Source organism: Platalea leucorodia (assembly GCF_965183815.1).
Source record: "Platalea leucorodia genome assembly, chromosome: W".
NCBI lineage: Eukaryota > Metazoa > Chordata > Aves > Pelecaniformes > Threskiornithidae > Platalea > Platalea leucorodia.
The window spans coordinates 27,068,693-27,092,434 of record NC_138859.1 but is presented as its reverse complement, the minus strand read 5'-3'; the positions used below and the strand labels follow the sequence as shown (position 1 = coordinate 27,092,434).

At 43.3% G+C, this 23,742-nt stretch overlaps 1 protein-coding gene across 1 annotated transcript in view; it reads left to right on the top strand.

The window, feature by feature from the left end:
* LOC309601557 (SET-binding protein-like) overlaps positions 1-23,742 on the top strand; it is a gene marked incomplete at its 5' end in the record, with an annotated part of 252,385 nt that overhangs the window by 23,804 nt on the left and 204,839 nt on the right. Inside the window, 1 exon segment of the mRNA XM_082334619.1 lies at positions 10,573-10,656. Within this exon segment, the coding sequence (XP_082190745.1) occupies positions 10,573-10,656 (84 nt within the window).

The window sequence follows — 23,742 nt, the reverse complement described above, 5'->3', positions numbered from 1 at the left end:
ACAAGCTCAACTGCTGGAAAAATCAATGCAGCCTTTGCTTTGGGGCACCTGTTACCACACTCTGCATGTTACCTACCTATGTGTGCAGATGCAGTTGTAGAAAAATGGGGAGCATAAGATGGGCAATGCTCATTTTGCTCAATGGTTGCAAGCAGAGGAATGATCATGTGTGAAAACATTCAACCTGCTCAATTTTGCTCTGTTGTAGAGTCAGGCTGCAATGGGAAAATATAAGTGTGAATCAGAAGGTACTGTCTTCAGGCAGGATCATCTCTTCTTCTCCACTGCGTTTGTGAAGGACTCAGGTGTAGGCACAGAGCTAATGGAAGGGCTCTTTCCCTAATGGTCTGTGCAGCAACACCTTTCCTTCTGGGAAGCACTTGGGGCTTCTTTGTGCTCACATGCAACCCCTGCTGCCTCGGAAGGAGGAGGTCTGCTCTTCCTTCCTGGCCACCTCTCCCTGCAGGGGCTTCCCCACCACGATCTCATGGAGCTCTAATGGTAATTATCATCGTCTCATGGCTCAGCGGTGTCTGCCTTGAGATGAACCAACCGTATGGCTTTTGATACCTATCTCAGTGTGAGGCACATGTTCTTGCACACATGCTTCTGTACTACCTGCAGTTTGCGCTCTGCAGACAAACACAAACTGAATTCTGCTCCCATTTCTCAGAGGTAAATACGTGCCAAACTAGGTAAGAGGACTGGAACGCAGTTAAATTCCTTATCACTGCATGCACCTGCCTTTGCATGTGTATGCAATGTCTCATTGCAAATTAAAAAAAAAGAAAGAAAGAAGAAGCAGTAAAAGGTGTTGAAAAAGCAGTTTTCTTACCCCCTTTTCATTCTGCTGAGTAAATAGCTAAGTAGTTGTCCTTTTTAGAAAACTATTTTTCAAGTTAATCTATTTTTTTTTTTTTTTTTTTAATCTTGAGGTTTTCATTTCAGCTTGAAAAACAAACATAAATTCTGTTATTCCCACAGCTCCACTCCCAGACTTTTTCCCCAGCCTGGCACAAATGTTTAGTGATGGTGAGCCATGCAGTTTCTTGAGCTACCCTCTTTTCTTTTTCCTTTTAAAAAAAAAAAAAAAAACCAAAAAAACAAAAAAAAACAAAAAAAAAAACCCACAACAACAAACCCCAAAAACAACAATCTCTGTGCTCAGCACCTTGCAGGGCTGAAAACTTTTCTGTGTTTAGAGAAGTAGCGTGGAAATAATGAGGTGTTTTGGGATTGTTTTGCTTTTTCTTTTCTGGTTTCTTTCTCTTTTTTCTTTTCTTTCCTTTCCTCTGGTTTTGCAGGGTCAGGAGCTTTAGAAATTAGTGTGCATCAAAACCAGGGCAGACCTGCAACTCCCCCCACACCCAGTCACATCTCTCCTTGCTCTTCTGCCTGTGCTGCTGTATAAAAAAAAAAAATAAGGTGATTTGGAAAGTTAAGAAAAACCTCAGCCCAGCAGCACAGTTGTACTCTGAAGAATTTGGGGGGTTTTCTCCAGCGCGGTTCAGGAGATGAAGATCTCTCTTTGCTTCCTCTGGCTGGAGGTTTCTTGGTGGGAAGCTCCTTGCTGGAGCGTGGTGCCTCCTTGCCAGGGGAGCAGCACATGAGCTGATCTCTCTGAACAGGTTAAATAAACAGGACTGTGTTTGGGTTAAATGTCACTGGTTCTGCTGCTCTCCATTACTGATCTATCTGGGAGCCTGGCCAAAGAGCAGATGCGAGAAACAGCATCATCACCTCCCTCCTCATCCTTGTTGTGTCTGCCTTTATCCTCCTCCTTCTCCCCCCACCCCTTTTTCTTTTTTTTTCCCCTAATTTTTTTTTTCCCTTTGGCTGAGCAAAATAGGCCAGATGGCAGTGAGGGGAACAGACAACAAGTGAGCCATGGCATATGGGCAGCCTGTTTAATTTCGACTCCTGTTGGGAAGTAGTTTGCAGGGAGATAAGTTACAAAAGCAGAAGAGGAGGAGTGTGTGTTGGAGGGGAGGGACAGGAGGAAGGGGCAACCCCTTTTGGGATCAAGCAGCCCAGCTGAGGGAGTTCGGGGCACAGGGGACCGAAGCCCTGGCCACATTCCTGAAACAAAGCAGTAAATTAGCTGTTTTCGTGTCAGTTTGTGTAGGAAGTCTTGTCAGCTGCACGTGGGGAGGAAAGATGGAGATGTCTGTCCTTAAATGAGGAGGAGGAGGAGATGTCTCCAATTTCCAGCTCGCCCCCCCTCCTCCAGGCAAGCTTCAGTCAGGCTTAGGAGGAGGGATGCAGAGAAGTTTGCCCAGCTGCAGGAGAGGAATCATGTTGCCCATGACGATTTTTATCTGTGCATATGATTGTGTATGTTTTGCTCATACATTACTATGGGTATCAGTGTGAGATCATCCATGGTAGACTTTTTTGAAGCAAAAGGCATGAGTTTTCAAGTTTTGTTACAAAACTAAGTAAAAAGTTGACACAAAACAAAATGAAAGGCAGCTTAGTAATAACGTAGTTTACAGCTACTGCCTTCCCCCCTCTCTTTTCACGCTCATTTTTCTTTCTTCTGTTTTGCTTTTTGGATTCAATGTTAGCTATCAACTTCTTGCTATCTATTCACATCGTTCATGAATTTTGGATTTTGCTGACGGAGACCAAAGTGGGTCTTGCCTTGAATATGTCTCAGTGATTTAGGGACAAAATTAGAGTTAATTGCACTAAATTAGATATCTGTGAGTCTTCCTGGCTTCATTTTGATGAACTGGGACTTTGGGAGACAGTGGAGGGGAGGGGTAGGTGTGCTTTTCTTAGCTTTTATAAATGTGTTGATTTTGCATCAGAACTTCATTGAAATGTAGTTAAAAATGCCTACACAATTTAGGAACTTGAGAAGTTTTATTCCTGTTGATGCTCAATGAGATTTGTGGTTCCTTGGTACAGGCTCTCATCTCCTTCACCCCAGAGGCATTTTTAAAAATCTCTCATTTTTGCCAACAACATCCGTATTTTTTTCTATTTGCTCCTCTTTGATGTGAACAAGCATGGAATCCCAATACAATCATCATCTGTGTGGACCATTCGGAGCTCTATGAATATTATCAACATCCTGACTGGTGGAGTGGGACTCCGGCTCGATGCGCCCATGGATGGGATTCAGCTGTGAGCTCCATGCTTGTGCTTGGTGGGATGGGAAAGCTCTACAAACCAATTAGCTCTGGAAATCTCGAGTCCTGTTGGCAGGATGCAGATGATCCTGGACCATGGTTGCGCTCTATGCCTGCACAAAGAACTTTTTATACGACATTAATTCTGCAGAGAAGTTCTTATTCACCAGAGAGTCTGCAGAGAAATGATTACGCATCGCTGGCTTGGTGGAGCAGAATTTTGACTATCAGCTCAGGCATTCCTCTACTGATTAGTTTTAACATGAAATAGAAACACAAGCCTGTGATTTATTGGTGAAATATTTAAGGTAGATTGTTAAATTATTGAAATAGCAGAGTTTAAAGCAGGCAAGCAAGCAAAAAGAAAAAAAATGGCAGCTCATTCAAATAAGAGTTCAATTTTCCTGAATTTGAAAAAAGTACATTTGGACTTGCTAGGTATTTGAAACAAAAAGTGTTATTTCAGTGCAAAGAAAAACATATTTTAAAATGAAAGATTTCAACCTTATTATCCTCCCAACAACCAACCTTGAATCTTTCTCCATCTGATCCCTGCAGACTCTGTTTCATCTGCAGTGCTAGGAGTTGTTGCAGCCCTCCATCATTTCCTACCACTCAACTACCACATCTCTGGGCATTCGCCCAACCTGGCTGCAGTTTTCCTCTTTCTACAAATGCTAATTGAGAGGCTTTTTGTCTTACTGTTGATAAACCAGGCAGGGACCTCTCCAGTCTTCCGACCTGGGGTTCGAATATCACCTCATCTTGTCTTGCAAGTAGAGTTGATCTTCCATCCTACCTTGTGCTAGAGAAAAAGCCTGTTGAATCTGCTATGCTTGTCTTTGCCCAGTTGCCCTCTGATATCTGGATAACATGCTCACAAGGCAAAACTAGAGCTGTCTTCTCAGAGGAGGAGATAGGGATCATGCTCATAGGACTCCAGAGTTGTGGCAATAGTAGTGTAGGCTCAGTGAAGTAAAGGATGAGTAAAGCATAAAGTTTTTTTTTTGGAGCCTTAATGCTGGATTCCCCATTTTTTGAGAATAAAATATGTTGAAATTGCTGCGTCCTAAGGAACACTTATTGTTATTTTCAGTTTCTGTGCACCTAAGTTTCTTCAAATTTGAGGGAGGTTACTAGCTCCCACAGCCGTATCTGTTCTGAATGTAAGATCAGTGTGACACTTTAAAAGCAAAGTTCATTGGACTTTGACATGTCTTCAGTTAAAATGCATGGGAAATGTGCATCAAAATCTGTAGATGGCTTTGAAAAATTCAGCCCTTTCTCTTCATCTTCTTCCATTTCAGCACAAAAAAGAAGTGTTTCTCAAGTCTGACCTCCTCTAGCAAGCACTCAGTCTTGGACTGTGCAGCTAAGGAGGAGAAAACTTGCAAGGTCTGACTCTTTCAAACATGTGGCAGCTGAAAAGATGATAATTAGGACAGGCAAATCCAAACAGTACTTTTGCAAATGGTATTTATCTTTTTTTTTTTTGTGTGTGTATGTGTGTCTATATTCTACTTTTCCACCTGCCTTCAAAGGGAAGCTGATAAAAAGGATTTGCTTGGCCTTTTTGTTGCTGTAGGGGGAAGGGTGCCATTTGTGTGTGGTGCTACAAGACAGATGCGGCAGGTGAAACTACACTGGAGGGGGCAATCCTACCTGGAGGGGGCAACTCCTAGGACCGAAGCACTTCTTTTTCTTTTTCTCCTCTTTGTGGGTTTGTTGTGCTGTGGGACCAGGTCCTTTATGGCATGTAGGAGCGGGCAAGGGTTTATGGAGCAATCAACTCCAGCAGCAGCAGCTGCAACTGCATAATGCTTCAGCCTTTTGTAATAGATTTTGTGTGTGTGTGAGCTGAAAGTATAGCCAGGAGGGAAGGGGATGTGAAATGTTGGGCTTTTTTTTAACTTGGAAGGAGCCTGTCTGAGTTCCTTTATGCTTTTCGGGCTCAGGGATGAAAGAGAGCGTGCCTATGTGCAAGGGTGTGCACGCGTCTGTGCCCATACGGTCACTCAAGTGGGAAAAAAACCCATTTGTGGTTCACACAGGAGGAATTTCTGATGGAGACAACAGTGGTAAGCGGAAAGATACGTCCTGATCTCTAGCAAGTGAGGGGCACGCTCACGCACACACATACTCTCCAGGCACTCTGCATAATACATGCAAAGCGTTGCCCTTTAATGAACGTAACCTAATGTGGCTGGGATGCAGCCGGCCAGACTTCGCCATTAATAAACTGGGAACATTCTTCTCCTTTTTAGTCCCTTTCAGTGCCAGCCCTGCGGTTTGATCTCCCTTGAATGCTGCTCCCCCTCATTTGGGGCTCCAATTCTGAGAAGATTTGGCGCATTGTTTGAGGTCACAGGATGTCGGATTGATTTTAAAGCTTTTGTATTGACTCTGGGCTCCTGAATGAAGCTGTCGTGTGTGTCTGTGGTTGGCTAGCAGGCTGTCCGGCTGCAAGCTGTGCCTTCCTTTGTTGTTTAGGCCTCATTGAGCTGAGGGAAGAGGCTCATTTCAGGGTGATTTAGCACCACCCAAACACCAGCTGTCTGTTGTACTGCCGCTTGCCTCCACCTTGGATTCAGTTCTCGTTTCCCTTTGTTTCCCCCTTCTCCTCTCCCACTCTACCACTGTAGGCACTTGGGCACCGGTTCTTCAAGACATGTGGATCACCCTGACAGAACAGTGTAAAAAACATAAACACTGAATACATTGCTCTTCCCAATGTCATTTATGCACCTGTGGGGATTTTTTTTTTTTTAGGGTTCACTGTTGCAGTGCTATACGCATGTTTTCTTCTTGGTGAAAGACTGAACTATGGCCCTAGGGGAAAAAAAAATAAATACACCGTATTCCTCTTGGCTTGTTACTAAGTAGCCCATAGTGAAAAACAGTAATGATTTTATTTAAAAATAACCATTAAGCTCAGTGGCAGGACAGCAGACTGAATTGCACAGCATGCCTGGTGCAGGATGTCAGGGGGAGGTAGCTGCAAATGTGCTCTCCGGTCCTGAAAATGTTGGGATATTTGGATGGATGGAGAAGGAGTCGGAGAAGGATGGCATCGCCTTCCTACACACTTGACATTCCTGAGCAGGCACGATCGCTGTGTTTATGTGGGTATCATGCTGGAAAGCTATTTTGGTGGCGTAAGACAGGAGAAGAAGAAAAGGGGAGAGGCTGTGAAGCGCTGCTCAGCTTCACAAAGTTCTTTCAGAAAAAGACTTCTCTGTGAAGAGCCAGGCTGCTTCAGCAGCTGAAATGCTGATAAAAGCCTTGGAAAGGCCACCCTGGAAGCTGTATTCTTCCCCAGGTTGCCATGGGCCAAGGCTCAGTTATCCTTTTTGCACCTCATGTTTTTACCTGTTGGTGGGGGACATTTTGAGGGTATTGCAAGGCAGGAAGGTTGGAGAGAGCATGAACAGCTGAAAGCCAGGGCCAGGTTTGGCCACTGAGACCTTCCAGGGGCCAAGTGGAGGTGAGTTGCACCAGCTCCTTGGGGGTGAGGCTACTGCCAGTATTTTCAGTGGCTGTTGCTCAAAACCAAGGAAGGCTGATGGGAACCGAGCAGGTCAGAGCCCAGCTGGACCTGCCAGCAGCTGCAAGGTGCATGGCACAATGCTGCTAAGTCGAGCCCACCTCTCAAGCTGATCTTTCCAGACGCAGACTTGGGAGAGTGGGAGGAAGACGGGATCCTCCAGTTACTCCCAGCCAGCTCCTCCGGAGCACAGAGCCTGGCAGCTCCATGGAGGCCCGCCAGTGCCATGTGTGTCACGTCTGACTCCTTTTAAACAGGGCTGCCAGCTCCGTGTGGGACCTCTCTGAGCAACGCGGCAGCACTGGGGCTTGCCGCAGCCTCTGGGGCTGCTCCAGCAGCAGTGATTTGTGCGTGCCCCTGTGCCTCCCCCCAGAGCCACTGGCATGAAGCGAGTCGTGACTGTCCCTCATTTGACTTCTGGGTGATGCAGTTTGGTGTTTCTCGACCACAGGCTGTTAAAACTAATGACTGATCAGCTTCTGTCACCCGTACAGCTGCGATAATTAAGCCTATTACTATTATTATTTTTCTTCTTTTTGTGCAAACTTTGGCCAACTGCTCGTAGTACAAGGAGGAGGGTGAGGCCAGCGAGACTCCCTATAAGAGGTGGGATAACAGGACCTATGTGCTTTGCTCTTCAGTGCTTGCCGAGGAGCCTTCTTGCTCTTTGCCTTGGGAAGGGGGATGCCTGATGATGGGTGGGAGCCAGCAGAAGGCAAAGCAAGCTCCTCTGTTGGAAATCCTTGTGCCTACCTACTTCTAAACTAGAGCATCACATCAAGAGCGGGTGGCACAAGAGCGTTTAGTAGTAATACATCTGTGAGCTTTCAAGACCACTGTGCTCCTCCCCAATCCTGTTATTAAAAGGCCACGAAACATGGAAATGATGCTCTATAAATTAAGACCGAGCATCTCTAGTACTCAGTGAGATGAGGCTCCTCTCTTTGCAATGTTCTCCTGTCCCACCCCTGCACACATCAGGCACTGCTGGATGAAGGAGAGAGGGTTATATTAGGAGGCAACAACCACAGCAGGATAGCCCCAGTGAGGTGTTTTAATTTCTTAACAAACTCCTTGGGCACTAGAAGCTGTAAAATAACATACAGGTAAACAAACAAAAACTCACTGACCCTTAGCACCATGGAGGGCTCTGTTTCAGATCGCTGAATAAAAGCTGAAGTTGCATGTGCATGTTTAACGTAACACAAGGCGTGTTCTGCAAAAAAGCGTGCTTTCTTCTAATCTGGTTCCAGACAGAAGCATCCAAACAGAAGCCCCTTTCCCTATCCCCACTGAACTGCTTGGTGTATGCGAGATGCGAGGAAACCCCTGAATTACAAGGCCTCCATCTGCTCTTGAATGGAGTTGTGACTGGCTGCAAATGTTGTCCATGTGCTTTTTTTTTTTTTTTGCCTTTCAACTTAGCTGCCTAATGTTAGACACCTATCCCCAAATTAAGCATCTGCTCATAGTAGGCTTTCCTAAAAAAAGGTGGAGGTAGTAGCTAATTCAGGTGATGCGCATTAGGAGAGGTGCATCTGCAGTTGGAAAAGGAGATGGGATTATTCATCCAGTGCATTGCTTTTGTTTGCTTTTTTAGGGAATGGAAGAGCCCCTGCATTCTTGTACTGTCAGGGAAAAAGAAAAAACTATCAAGTTTTGGGTTCATATTCCCTCTCTGCTCTTGATTTTCCAGGTGGTTATGGGCAACATCTTGCAATTTCTCTCTGTTAAATAAAGCTGGTGATACTTCCAGCCGGACAGGAGAACATGGCCATGGTTTGCCATGAGCTCAGGTTGCATGACAGTATATCCTAGATGCCAGAGAAGGGTCTAAAATGGGAGTTTTTCCTTGGTTTGTGGTGTAAAAAGGGCTGGAGTATCTTTTTCAATATAATGACTTTGCAGTGGATACTGGCACAAGTTGACCATCAGCAAGTCATGTATGGATCCAGTTTCCTAAACACAGGTGTATGTTGCTGCTATAGGCACCCTAAGGTATCCTGGCTGTCCATCAGCTGCCTGTTAGGAAATGTGTGGGTCTCCCTTAGGTCCTTTTGTATCTCTAACTTATCTCATATACTGTGGGGTGTCTAGAAAGTCTCCTTTGGTTAGACAGACAAGTCTCTCCTTGTGCCTCAGTTTCCTATCTCTAACATAATAATTTAATACAATTGCTTTAAATTTTAGTTTAATCATTTCTTTTTGGGGAATGGTTTTCAGATTTAAGAGATTACAGACTAATTGCTGAAGGACTGTAGTAATGGGGCAAGAGCAACATACCTTTGATAGATGGGAGTCACAGGCAGAGGATGCCAGTTGGAAGTAGTCCTCTGAAAACATCAAAGTTTGACAGGTTGCAATCAGCAGCCCAAACATTGGGCATTTTGGTTAGGGATCAGGTGTAGGTACAGCCTTTTCAGTGTCTTTTTTTTTTTTTTCCAGTATCTCTTTTGGAAAGAGGAAAAAAGATATTTTTTTCACATTATCTGACCTTGCTGGGACTTGCGCGATGCTGGGGTCACCAAGTAAGAGACCTCACCACACCTAGCAGGTTGCAGGCTCTCCCAAGGTGACCAGAAGTTTATCTGCCTCTTTGTAATTCCTGCCGCCAAGGGTCATCTCTCTGCTGTGCCCTGACATTGAGCAATGGCTGCATTTCCTTTTAATCGTGCCCTTTCCCTTCCTCATCGTTTAGGGCAGAGCACTTCCACTTGGCTAAACTCATTAACTGCTTTAATGTTGAGGTCTCCTTTTCCATATGAATTTATCTATCTAGCTGAAATCTCATTAGTCTTCACAGCAGCATGCAAGCAGATTCTCCCTCTGTTGCCCAGCAGATGCTGAGAGTGTTTATTTTTCAGCTGCGGACAGCAAAAGTCTGAAAAAAGGCAATGTCTCTGTGTGTGTGTGCGTCTATGGGAAAGCAAATAATTGTGATGGGTTTGTGGGGACTCAATTGGCTGTGTTACTGTTTGAGCTCAAGGAGCATTTTGACCAAACATGGAATCCCAGCCCCTTTCTGCCATGGTGATTTATCAAGATGTCCAGGTCTGATAAGCTCCAAAAATGCTTTAGTGAAGATCCAAAGCAACTCAAATAATCCCTGGAAAAGAACCAGGTTAACATGAGGGACCTTGCTGCTCGGATCACACTCAGTCAACCTGATGGGTTGTCAATGAAAAGGAGGTGGTTGAGCTCAGTTTATTTCCTAAGCTGTTGAATGTAAGCAAAAGGAGGGAGAGATGACCCTGTTTCTTTGAAAATCTCCGTCGGCCCTAGCGTGTTATCGATGCTGCAGGGTCTGCGTGAGCAAACTGCAGCGTTGGGTGAGGGTGAGTTGTTGAATGCCTGGCAAGGACTTGTCAGTGGTTATATGGACCAGTTGTCCAAATGTGGACAAGTCACGCCTGTAGACTTTATTTCACCGAATCTAGCTACGCTAGAAGCAAGTAAGCACTAACTTGGTAATGGTGAACAGAAATGCTGGTGTATGAGCTTTACCTCAAGTCACTCCAGTTTGGTAATTGTACTCCCTGAGTGTGGTAGACTTGTTCCTGTTCATGTATGTGTATGAAAACATTGGGTTAAAATAACCTGTTCCTTTTCAGCTTGGCTTGCCTGTATTCCCACTGTGTTTTTCTATATATCTTGCTTTCCTTCTGCCCCTGTCTGTGTGACATCCCTGATGCTGTGATGTTTGGCCTTTGGGGAAGTCTCCTTGGAAGCTTGGGAGCTATCCCTCTGTGGAAGGGTATCTCCCAGCAACGCAGGATGAGTCCACAGGCTTCACTAATGCCCTTTCTTCCCCTGCTTCTGGTCGTAAATACAAGCCTTTGGTCTTTGGTGGTTCAGATTGTGCTGATGTTTTTCTTGCCTTATCTCTTGTAGGGAAAAGTCATTGGAGATGCAAAACTGCTCATGGGTTGTGGTTGCAGAAAAGGGAAAAATGCTCAAGTGAAAGATTCAGATCAGGTCAGTCAATATGTACCTTAACTGGTGGAAATAAAAGAATGTGTTAACATCTGATTGATTTGAACTGTGCTGTTGCATATTGGGGTTCCTGGACACAAACAGAGTCTTTGGCGTAGTTGACAATGATACAATATTAATGTTTTTGTATTTGTTATTTGTAGAAAAACCCTCAAGCAAGATCAGAGATTCATTGCACTAGGAGCTGTTAATGCCCTAGCCTGACTTATTCCCATCTGGTTTATTTATTCATGAATTCTGTCCCTTTATAAAAATCCACTCCAGGCAATGTCTTTCTTAAAGAATATTGCACTTCCTTGCTGGCTAAATGCATGCAACCTTTGGTCTCATACTGTAGCTGCCTGGATGAGTGATAGTTACAGAGAAACATGCCATTCATTGCATGCTTTTGTTCTGAAGTGACACCATCACAAGAACATTCTTTATTGAGGTTCCTCACGACAGACATGTAAAAACTTGTTCACAAACTGATGGCCAGGTTTCAATATTCATTACTTGGAATGAATGGCCCCTTATTCTAAAATTGGTCAAATTGATGTCAGTGGGACCACTTGTAGGGTTCAGTAATTGCAAGTGAGGTGGACTGCACTCTGAACGACAGCCAGCTGGTGGTCTCTTCCTACCTCCTACCATTATGCACTTGTTCAGACCAGCTGAGTTTTTCCCTGTCAAAATTTTCAGTTATTACGGCCTTCCGGCTTTGTAGCTAAAGAGGAGCTTGAATCCAGAGATCATTCATTCCAAAGACGGAACAAAATTTGATTTGAGCAGAAATGTTTTATAAATATTGGTTCATCCAATGTTAAATGTGGTAAAGCAGTTGATCTCAAATATCAAATAACTTTGCTCTCTAATGATGTACCTTGTGAACAACCTGTGACCAGGTATAAACCTGAAGCAGATTCAATGTCCACAAAGCTCCAGGAACTCCCGATAATTTACTGATGGAAAAAGAGATGAATTCTCAGGAGGAAAAATATTTTTCATTTTCAACATGCATGTTCATCAACCCTAATTAATAATGATGTCTCTGAGCCTTGTTTTGTTAATGTCTGAGAAGATCTGAGAACAGATCTATCATCTATCTTGTGGCAGGCTCTGTTGTGAGGAACATTGGTCACACTTATAAATGCTTTGTAGGATTGAGTCTTTCATTGATGTTGGTTTTTTTTTTTTTCTTTAATTAGTATTTTCAAAATAACATATTAATTGTAATGAGCTATACTATCAGTTCATCATCGAGATGGATTCATATTCCTTTTCTTTAAAGAATAGCTTCCCACTCTCTCAAATACAAGCTTAATTTACTCATGTTGAGGTTCTAACACACCAGGAGAAAATTAATTTAGAAATTAAACACTTTTACCAATTTCAGTCTTTTGTATTTTGATATACTCTGGTTGAATCACTTTTGATTTACAACAGGACTAGAGCAGGGTCAGATCGCTTGTAGTAGAGATTACAAATGAAATGGGAACATCTCGATTGCAGAGAGGTTTTACAAAACACCATCTCTAACAAACCCTGAGTGTTGGACCTAAAACTCATTGATGGCAATACTTTAATTATAGAGTAGGCAATAGTTTTTGGAGGGAAAAAAAGTCCTATTCTCTTTTATGTTTTCTGGGACAGTGATAAATTATCCTTTGCGTTCGGTTACTTTCTGAAATCTAATTTTTGATGTCTAGTGATGTGTTGACCATATCAGTAACTCTTTTTTGCTGTATCAGCATAAACTATTGGGCAAGTGCTTGCTCCAGAGGCTGTAAAGCTCATTCGTCGTGCCCCTGGCAGGGTCCTGTCAGTATTTCAGGGGACAGGGGGTGGATGGGGAGGAAACTAGTACAGGAGGGTGGGTGGCAGCATGGAACATTTGTCTGTGAATGCAGGACCTCAGCTCATCTTATAAATTATCCCCTGGGCCTTGTAGATAAACATAGAATTCTATGGTGACATTGGCTGGGAAAGGCAAACGCTTGTAGGCTCATCCTTCAGGACACTAATTGCCAGAAAACCAAGGAAGCATTAATTTAGGAACAGCTTGTTTCACTTTGTGAAGGGGAAAAATACTGCACTGGATTTAGTTTTGTTTGCCGAGTTTTACCCCTTCCTCCCACGCTCTGTCTCAGATTTTAAAGATTCACCTTTATCATCATTGTTGTTGGGGGCTTTTTCTTTCTCTTTTTTCAGTCTTGATTTGTGTTTTCCTGTGATGCCTCTGTAAAGTTGTGTGAAAATGCAACTTAGTTTTCATTTTCATGAAAATACACATAAATAAGTTAATGGTATAAACCCCATATACCATTTAAAGGTTTGGGACTAACCAGCTACATTTTGACTGAATTTTTGTGGAAGGTGGTGGTTTGCAAAGATTTTAATTTTTTTCATTCTTTCAAGTCAATTTGGAAACTTGCAAAAAGTCCTAGACACACTGCCCCACCGGTGAAAATCCCCAACTGTGAACCCCATTGCTGAGGATTTAATTTACTGGTGTTTCTCCAGTATGCCTCTAGAAGAGAAGGCACCTTAACCTCCTTGACCTGAGATCTGCTTCCCTGAGTCTGGTGTGCAAAGGCACCTATCTGCATGGTATTTTCCATGGTGCAAGTCACCAGTGTGTAAATCCTGGCCCCGTCACTGTTGAGGGCAGAAGTCCAAACAGGCTCACATGGGGATGGGATTTCACAACAGTCACAAGGAACCCAACCTTCATGTTGAATTTGCACCAGAGCAGGAGAGGGGCTGGTGGTCTATGTTGTATGGCCTTCCAGTCCAAATCAGACCCTACAAGATGAGATGGAAGGCTAAGCAGTGCAATATAAATCCCATAAAAGCTTTGAAAACCTCAAAGGAAATACAGCTGAGCACACTGAAGAACTAGAGTCCCATCCTCTATGGATGGTCTTGATGAAGCTTTGGGTCAGTGAAGCAGGATGACTGAGAGGAGTCCCAAAATAGGGTCACCTCTTGGCAGCAAAACCCCTGTGTCCTTGGCTGCCATTGGCACCGTTGCCAGTTGTTTGTGTGCTTTGTGGGAGTGAAATTCATCCATGCTCCAAGGTCCAGAACCATCTCTGCACCACAAACATCCTACTGTAATTGTAAGGTTCATATATGCTCTTCAGAGTGGTTATTAGTTTCCCAGTAATTTATGCCTCCCCATAAATTATTATACTGTTGCTTATTATTTGAGGTGTGTTGTTGCATAAGAATGGCAATCCTGGACTAGGATTTCCTTGTGCTAAGTAGTATATTAACATAAAGCAGGAAAGATGGTTCCTGGGGAGTGATTTCATTTGTGTACTTTCTGAGGAAAGCAAAATGTCATTTAAAAACAGGGGAAAAATGTGTGGGTGTACAAATAATGTGCATATTAGAGGTATGCATAAGGTTGAGAACCAGAAGTAGCAGAGTGCTCTATATTCTCAGCACATGCAGCTCTGCCTTCTTGGGGTTTAGTTTTATTTGTTTTCTGTTGCTTCTCCCAAAAGGTAGGCGGCTCATCAATGTTTAACTGCTCTTATCCTTTGATTTTTTTTTTTTTTTCTTTTTTCTCTTTGCTTAACTTTTCCAGTGGCTTATGTGAGCTCAAGTGTTACTGAGAAGTCAGATCCTCCTGTCCTTCCGCGTGTTTGTTTTTGGTTTTAATATGACAAATGTATGCCTCCTCTGGAAATGGTATCTATGCTGCAGAGTAATTATTTAGTGAATGGTGGATCCAGTTCATGTTGGCAAGGATCAGATTAATCATTATTAATCATGGCCCCTCCGACAGTAACCTCATCCCTTGCCGAAGTGCTGCTCTTTATTAAGAAGTAATAGCTATTAGGGGATGGCTGGGCCACTGCTCTCGTTGCACTGGCACAGGGCTAAAGGCTTCTGGCAGGAGGCAGAGGAACTCGGTTCAAAATTAAAAATAGACGCACATGGTCCACATTCCAGAAATGAAATAGGCAGCTTCCCCTGTGGGCTGCTTCAGCCTCATCTGAGTGTCCTCCTTTCCCCTGAAGCCTCCTGAGAGTTTGCCTCTTTCCAAAGGTTGAATTCAGTGTTGGGGATGAAATAATCTCTCTGATGCTTTTTTATTTGTCCACTTGATTTTCTTTTTTAAACATAGGTAGATCCCAGTATAACCTAATGCATGTGCAATCCTTGCAAGGATAAGATTTTAAGGTCTATTCTGGTAGTTGTAACAGGTTTCAACAGCTGACGAGACTGCAGATGAATTTAGCTCTCTGGGACTCCAGTTGTACCAAGTAGACCCCAAACCAACCACCTTTTTTGAGGATTTCTGGATTCCTTGAAGAAACACTGCGCTGTTGAGGTGAGGCGTGCAGCACTGTTCACCTTGTGCACAAAGTTGTGAGAAGTCCAGCTTCTCTCTCTCCAGGTCACTGGACTGGGGATTATTTCAGCAAAAGCACAATGACTTAAATACTGGATTGAAACCAATCTCCCCAATCCCCCCACCCTCCAAAATCCACCTTAATTACTTTTAAAAATGTTTACATTGACTGTATGGAAATCCAGAACAAAACCCTTTAGAAGAGAGCAAAGGAAAGAAAAACATCTTTTGTCTTCATCTAGCTCTTTGATACCTAGAGGGTAGCAGTAGAAACTTGGAGCAAACCTGCCACACTTTTGATCTCTGCCAAAGTTGTTGTGGGAGTAACACTGTTTAATGGTTGAAGGAATTTATTGAAGAATAAAAGTACCAACAAAGACAAAGGGACCAATACAAATTATCTGGTAAACCGCTGTCAAATTTTATGTGCTCAGGGCTACTGGTAATTTCCTGTCCTAAAAAACAGGGGGGCAGTTTGGAGGGGAGAGAAGGAGGGTAAAAAGTATATAAATAAACACACCTCTTTAAATAGCTAACTGGCCTGGCCTGAACTGTGTTGGAGCTAAGTTCCTTTGGCAGCCAGCACTGTAATATCTGTTGAGGGTGTAGCAGAGGACTGAGACTAGGTTTCGGAGAATCTGCCTTAGCTTCACTGGCTCTCCCTTGCATTCTTCCACTTGTCAGCAAGAAATGCACTGAAGCATAAAATGAGGGAGTGCAAAGACTCCCACACTCCATCTGAGCAAGTGTGGATCATACCCCCATGATTAATGTTTCTCTCTGCTAAAAGAAATAAGAGTAATAAAAATAAATTAAAGCATTGGTTAACTTGGAAATACGTGGGTGGAAGAAAGCAGGAGGAGAGAATTGGAGGAGTGAAGGTATGCTGTTCACCATCTCCTCCAAGTTTATGGCAGAGTTTGAATCTCTGCTTGAAAAATCATTGGATTCTGCACAGGTTCTAAAAAGCTAAAACAAGTAGTAAAATAAAAAGAGAGAGGATGATAAATGTTTGAGGTGTCTGGGCAGCAAAGCACCCTTAAAAATATTTTGTTCGTTCAATAAAGCAGGCTAGGTAATCATACAAGGAACACGGGACTATAGGAAACTGTCCTAGATCATTCAGTCCTTTGAGATCTCAGGGTACTGTTACATATAGCACCACTGATAAACACATCCCTTTTGGCACTGGTACCTATTAAAAGCAAACCTTGTAGCTCTGTCATTACGCTTATCCCACCAATTAATCTTTTACTTTCCAAAATACTCATATAATACTTCTGCGTCTTGTTCCTGCTGCCAGATCAGTGTGTTTTTTTGCCCCCATGATATGAGTGTTGGTCTCAGCCAGGTGGACCACCTTTGCTTTTCCATTCACCCACTACAATTTTCTTGCTGGTGATAAGCATCTGTGTTCCTGGTGGCTGGGAAAGTTTTTTGGTTTCATTCATCTGTTGTGTGGAATTGAAGCAGTTGTGAAATGGAAGTTGGGTGGATAAGTCCCCATTCTTTGGATTTATGTTTTGGAGGTATGATGTTATGAAAGAAACTTCCTAAATGTAAGCCTCTGAACAAAAGAGATTTGAGGTTATGGATATCCTTTGCAAGTTCAGCTGTAATAGGTTTGTGTTGCAGTGGGTTACACCTCTGTTCATACAATGCCATTGGTAAGCTGACATTTCTAATGACCTTTTATAATCACCTATTTCCTTTTTTCACTCATTTTATGAATAGTCTTGTAATCACTTCAAGAGTTTCCCACCTTGTGGTCTCCTCTTACAGTTCATATTCATTTCAAAATGGGTTGGGCTTCCTGTAAAGTGTAGCAACAGTGTAGACTGAAGTTCAATAGAGCCTTTCCTTTCTACAGGAAGGGGGGGACGAAAAACCTCATAGTGCCCTTTTTTTGCAGGAAAGGCTTCAGAAATGGCAGTCAACAAATTGCTCTTGTTCCCATTTCCCCTTAGCAGATGTCAATGTGTGAAGACACCATGGCAGGGTTAGTATCAGTCAGCCAACTTTTAGATGACAGATGCCACGTGAATCCAGATCCCATCTACTCTGAGGTTCATGCAAACTGAACGGCCTGCTCAGAGCTGCTGTGAGGTGCAAGGAAAGTGCAAAGGCTTTGCGGAGGGTGGCAGATGGAGAGAAGGACCCGCTCTCATTGGTTGGAGTGTTGTGCTTGCAACTTTGTGAGGCACTTCATACCTATCTCGGCATGGGTGCAAAATGCTACCCAAGCAGAATGGTGGCAGTTTGCACCCTCCTTTTACTCACATTGTACCAGAGTCAATGTCAAGACAAGATGAAATTCAGGTCCTAATTCTCAACAGGTCATCTGTCTGGAATTGTACCTGATATGGTTGTTCTGCATTCAGCAAATATTCACTCATGACATTGGTTATTCATGGAAAATGTATTCAGTTGAATTTTCCAGCAGCTCAGGCAATGACTCTTCCTGATTTTCTCATGAGAGTCTGTTCTGCTCTTGGGTTGACCATGCTGATAGGAACATTTTTGTGTTGCTCCACCTAAACAGTCTTTTGTTCCTTATATCCTTTTACTCTTTGTTATATCCCACTTTGTGAGTTTGTTGTTTGTGCATACAAGTCAGTTTGGTGAGAGACAGTAGCAGCCTAAGAAAGTTTCCTTATATAGGTCAAAATCAGTTTTTAAAACATTACCTCCTGGAAACCAATCAGAAAGCTCTGTCAAATAAAACTGTGACCAAAGTGGTCTTTGTAGAAGAAAAAAAAATCCCTTCTGCAGGGGAGAAATCATTCAAGCTATAGTTTGAAAGTCTTTATAGCAGGTGGAAGAAGAAGTGGTTCAGTGTCTATGGAGTCAGCTCACCCTTCAGAGATGCTAGTTCAGTCCCTCAGTCTGCCACAGGTTTCCTACACAACCAGATGTGTGATTTAATTCCTGCAAGACCTCAGCTCTCTTTATAAAGCAGTCAAAGCAGCATGGATATCCTTCATGTTAAAGACTGGGGAGTACTTGGATATTAGTGTGGTGTAAGACTTGCCTCAGGTAGGTTAATGCCAGCTTGAAATATAGCATGGCTCCTACTAGCATCCTGACAGAGGGATGTTTTATTCATTTTTTATGTTGTATCTTAAAAAGAACCAGACAAAAATCTGATCTAAAGTAGGAAAAAAAATAAAAGGAAAAGCCATATGATTTGCTGCAGGACTAAATCCCCTCTGCAACTGGTTCCAGCCTGGAGAATATATTCACAGCTGGGTTATAAACCCTTAAAACCAGACAACATAACCTTAACTAACACAACATTACTAAGGCACTGCTGTAATGGGATAATTCTGCTATGGCTCATGGGCACATTTTAAGTGTCATCAATTTAGTCTACAACTGGAGGCTAAGTGCAAAACCATTTTAGCAATTGCATCTTACATGAAGGAAGGATTGAATATTAATGGCTTTTCTTTTGTTGAGGAAAAAATACAGAGAGGAAAAAGAAAAGCCACAGGAAACCTCACTGTCCTTCCTCAGGTAGTGAAGTTCGTTTTTGGAGGGCAGCAGGATCAGTCTAGCAGCTGAGTATTGGTGTAGGCGGCCAGGAAATCGACTCTCATTCTCCAATGCTGATATGTACTACAAACTTAGCCAAGTTATTTCATCTTAGTTTTCTTTCTTAGTCTTATCTCTTCAAGGATGTGAGTTATTTGACAGAATAAATAATTCACTCCATTGTTGGAACGGGTTAGGCTCTACCTGCGCAACATTGAGACTGAGCAAATAGGGAAAAGCTATGAGGGATGAGGCCCTGTGTTTTGTCCCACCAAAGATGCCCATCATGACTATTTTGGTAGTTGATGTCAAGCCCTTTAAAAAGAGCTCAAAATGTTTTGCAGCTGAGTGGGAAATGTGATTACCTTACCCCAAAGCTGGGGTCAGAAAAGATGATAAAATTAACTTTCCCAACCCTATGTTCTTCTCAATATGCCCTGGGTTGCTTGATCTTTTACCTTGTCATGTTGTAGGCATGGGAAAACGTGTGATGATGAGGTGGTGCAAAAGTTTCCATTTGGATATGGATACTTGTGTTGTCTATAGGTGTTATGGGCCAAGACTTGGATAAGTGTCCTGAGGCTGCCTGAGTATCCATGTAAACAGGATGACAAGGAGATGCTAGCCACTTTCCATGAACTCTGTGTTCCCCACTGCTGCAAGGTCAGAGCTGTTGTAGGCTTTTTGCAGGGCACTCCTATGGTTTGACTTTAGATGACTGACTGACTGACGTGTTGTTGAGGCATCCATACCTCCCTCCACTGACTGTGTCAGGAACGGAGGCTCTGAGTTGAACCATGGCTATCTTCATAAGGAAGTCAATTGAATTATCTCTCTCAACATCCTCCCTTGTTGTACTTAGAAAACAAGGGAATGATTCCTGATGAATAACAGCCTGCAAAAGCTTTTATATTCTCTTTTTATCATTATCAAATCATGCTGAAGAGGCTGCAAGGTGAAGAAACTCTCAAGCTTCATTTTTGAGAAGCTGCTAGGATGAAGACAGGGCATTTCAAAATCAGTACTGAAGCTTGTATTCCAAAGAGCAAATGGGAGAGTCATTATAAGCTGCTTTACTTCTCATCTTGAATTCCCCGTATTCATAACTTAAGCCCTGTCATTTGGATTTATCCTCTGTGGCCTGCAGTGACACCAGGAAAAGTCCTTCTTTTTAATTCTGTGGCAAAAAAATAACAACGCTGCAGGGTAGGATCATATCCCCACAGAAGTTTAGGGCTTAAATGTTTCATGTTGGGCACTAGATTTTGCTGTCTTCTCCCCCTCCTGTTTCTCCCCCTCCTTCCTCCTCTGCTGTTATACATCAATCATCCTCTTTCCTAGAGGCTAGGATACAAACAGTGTAATCCCAGAGAGAATGGATACTGATACAGCCAATCCTGCACATGACTATTGCTCTGTCCTTGGAGATGCCATCGCTAAATCTAACGATAGGCCGTTGCTGATGGGACTGTTTCAGCTAGACTGGAGAAAGCAATAGGGGCGGTAATCTAAGAACCCAGCTTTGCTGCTGTTGGGTGATCTGTTATATCTCCATCCACTTCTATTTTAAGTGGCTTTCTAAGCTTCTCTTTCCTTTATTACTTCTTGATTTGTCTTATCTTGGCACTTACAGCATCATAAATACAGTTTCCTCACTGGCAATATTTTTAATTATGACCTGGAAATGAACTTTAGACCTGACTCAGCCAACCCAACTGAACTATTCATAACGCATAAAGGATTGGTGTTGAATTAACTAATGACTTCAAAATAAGGAAGGCTTCTTGTATAGGCTGCTTTTTGGAGAAAATACCACAAGGTCAAATGCTATTCTGTTAAGTGGCCTTCAGAAGAGATTTTTTGGGTTTGTTGGGGTTTTTTTTGGTTTGGAAGTCAGGAATGTGTTTAGAGGAGGTGGTGTTACTCACTTCCAGAAAAATCCCACAACAGTATATTCAGGAGAAGCTGATGAACAATGGTTGACTTCTGGCAAGTCCAGGCAGTGACAGCTTGTTCCAGCAGCACCATCTCCCTGCTCCCATGTTTATTGAACCGGACTTGAGATCACATGATATTCTGCTGGCAAGTTTGGGAATGAACTTTGGTGGGAACCCAGTACTTTCTCTCATCTGCTAAGCCCTTATTAAACCCCACTATTACTTTTTCTAACTCCCCTCTGGACTTAGAATTACACTGCAGTGAGCATAGCACACGTGAGTAAGAGCTTAAGATTTTGCTCACTTGGGTGGTCCCATTAAAAAGACCAGGTTTGCTGTCTTGGCTGCAGAGCCATTCCAAACATTGCTGCTATTTTTCTTCCCCCAGCATTTCTCACCTGCCTTTTTTTTTTTTTTCTTCCTTCTTTTTTTTCCATGCCCAATCTATTAATATGCATTTTAACCAAGTTAACTTTGGAACCAAAATATTAACTGCATAGGAGGCAGCTTTTCTGAAGGTTCATAAAATATGTATCAGAGCTGGGAATATAAAATGCTCCTATTTTGTAGCAGACAAAATGTATAAAGTGCTGAGTGAAAATTGAGAAGGACCCAACTTAAACCTTTGAAAGTTGCTGCCAGTTCCAATATGCTGTATTTATTTTGACTTGGAAGGTTCAGTCTGGTCCAGATGAGGTCATTTGGTTGGGAGCACATGTGTCTGTGCAGAGCTGGGAGGGAGGGAAGCCTGCAGGATGCTTCAGCTCCGAGGTGTTGAGCTACCAGGGAGCAGTAGTGGGAGCGGGGCAGGCAGCTCGTCTCCGTGTTGATCCTGGCATCAGAGTGTAACGCTGGGGTGGAGGTGTTGTAATGTTTAAGTTGATTTCTTTTAAGGCAGGCAGGATGGTGTAGCTTTTGTATCCTCAGCTGTTTGCCGGGTAGGCTAAATGGAGGCAAAGCTGGACGTGCTCTAAGAATTTGGGGACGGGGGAATATATTTAGGTAGGGGTGTCTGTAGTTACTCGTTCCTATGACTCCACATGGCAGAGCGCCTGTTATTTCGTTTGCACGGCTCTATCTTTCAGCTTGCCATCTTTAACCCTTGCCCTCTCAGCACCTGATAACTGCTCAGCACCATTTTACTTTCCCCTCCCTCTGCTCCTGCATCTTCTCTTACTCCTCTCATCAAGAAGATCAATAGTTCAGCCATTTGTCTCTATGAAATTTCACTTTTCTCTCCTAGAGCTCCATCTCTGCTGCTCGCTGCTCCATCCCAGCAGGTGGGAAAGGCTCCTGTGCTCTCCCCAAGAAGCCCCATCCTCCCTGCTCCCCCCTCCTCGCCTCCCTGCCAGCAGCCTGTTTGCCAACACTTTGCATGAGGAAGCTGCCTCTATAAAAATAAACTGTGCTGAAATCTGAGAGACAGAAACCACACCAACCTCACACTTCATTATTGGTAATGGCAACCTATTTGATTTCCGTTTGCAAACAGTAGCCTGCATATGTTCCTCACCATGGAGCCCTTCTTCCTGCGCCATTTTCTGCGTAAATTCAGTTTCCCCGTGCCTGGTGCTTAGTCTGCTTTGTGATTTGCTTGCTCTGAGTCACAGACACCCCTGCTTCACAATTAAAGTATGGAAAAAGCCCGTTAAGTCACTGACTTAATTGCCTGGTTGCTCACCACCAACACAAGGTTGCCATCTGCAATGGGCTTGAGCCTCTTCTCCCACCTCTTTTACCTTTATAAGATTTTTTTCCTTGCAGACAGCTTTTATTGCCAATTTACACCAGAGAAAGTCAGCAGAGACAGATCTGTATTTCCTTTCTTATCCCCAACGTGCACTGCCACATGGGTATTGCTTGGGATCGGCTGGCCATGCAGACACTGCACTCCTGCACCTCCAACACTGCTTGGCTGTTATGGCATAAGCCTGGGCTGAGGATTTAGGATGAAACTTGATTTTCTAGGAGATGTCTCTATTAAAAAAAAAAAAAAGGAAAAAGGTGAAGGGGGAGAAGTAAGATAAACCAAGCTTTCTATCAGCAGGGTGAATGCTGCATTGTTGCCCTTGAAGCCCGCATGAGCTGTGGGTCCGTTTCTCCATCACACACAGGGATGGGGCTCTCAGCTGGGTCCTACAAGAGGTGGCAGCAGCAAGGGACCCCCAGGAGGGCTTGAGGAGGGGGGGACACACCCAGGGTCCCCAGGAGGGAGCTGCCTGTATTGACTGTCACTCGATTTACTGGAGCAATTGAGTTTGTCAGTGAAATGCAAGACAGGCTCAATCAGCTGTCACGCTGAGACACTCCTGTCACTACTGTCAATAGCATCGAGTTTCTGATCCTTTCTCAGATTAGCTCTGTGCCAGAACATCAAATGAAAAGCTGTTTGGGGCACGGGGAGGGGAGAAACTAAGCAATTACCTAGGAATCGGTTTACAGACTTCAAAGTGCTGTCAGGTTTATTCTGATGGCCTGTAGCAATGTGCAGGGAGCAGTAATGCGTTTGGAGTGTAATGTAGACTCTCCTCTTCAGCCCCATGTTCGCTCACGGACTGGGAGGCAAGGATGGGAGAAGAATAGAGGCATCTCTCCCAGTGAACCCAAATGGCATGCAAATGGCCTGCCTCCCCTGGAAGAGCTGCTCTTTAACTTGATGGAATAAGTTGCTTTTCTTATCTTACCTTTCATCCTGAAGGACTTTTCTACATTTCTCTCGGCACTGAAATGAAGCCTTTTTCTGGTAGAGCTGGGTCACGAAAAGGCATCACCCCCAACAATAGGACAGGAATGAAAAGAAGGGCGACAGATTTGTCATGCAGAAATGATGAAGGGGGGGGGGGCAGCCATCCCATCTGAGCAGTTTTTGGCAGTGCTGAGCCTCAAGTGTGCTTTTTTTTTTTTTTTTATAACAAGGCAAGAGCTTTGTAGCCCATTAAGTTTTTCCAAGACCTTTTCCTTGAAGTTTAACCAGTTGGATCTGGGACAGCCTTTATTGAGAATATTTCTGTCATGGGGGATGCCAATATGAATGTCTCTATTTATGGGAAGGATAACCCATCAGGAGATATTTTTTTTTTTTTTTTTTTTTTAACTTCAAGGATTTGAGAAATCTCTTTTCTCTGTTCCAGCTGAAAAAGCTTATGGCAAGGTGAACTCACTCATTTACACAGAAGCCAAGAGAGTAATGTTAATCCTATTAGAAAAATAATCTACCACCAAAAAATAATAATAATGGGGTGGAGAAGGAAT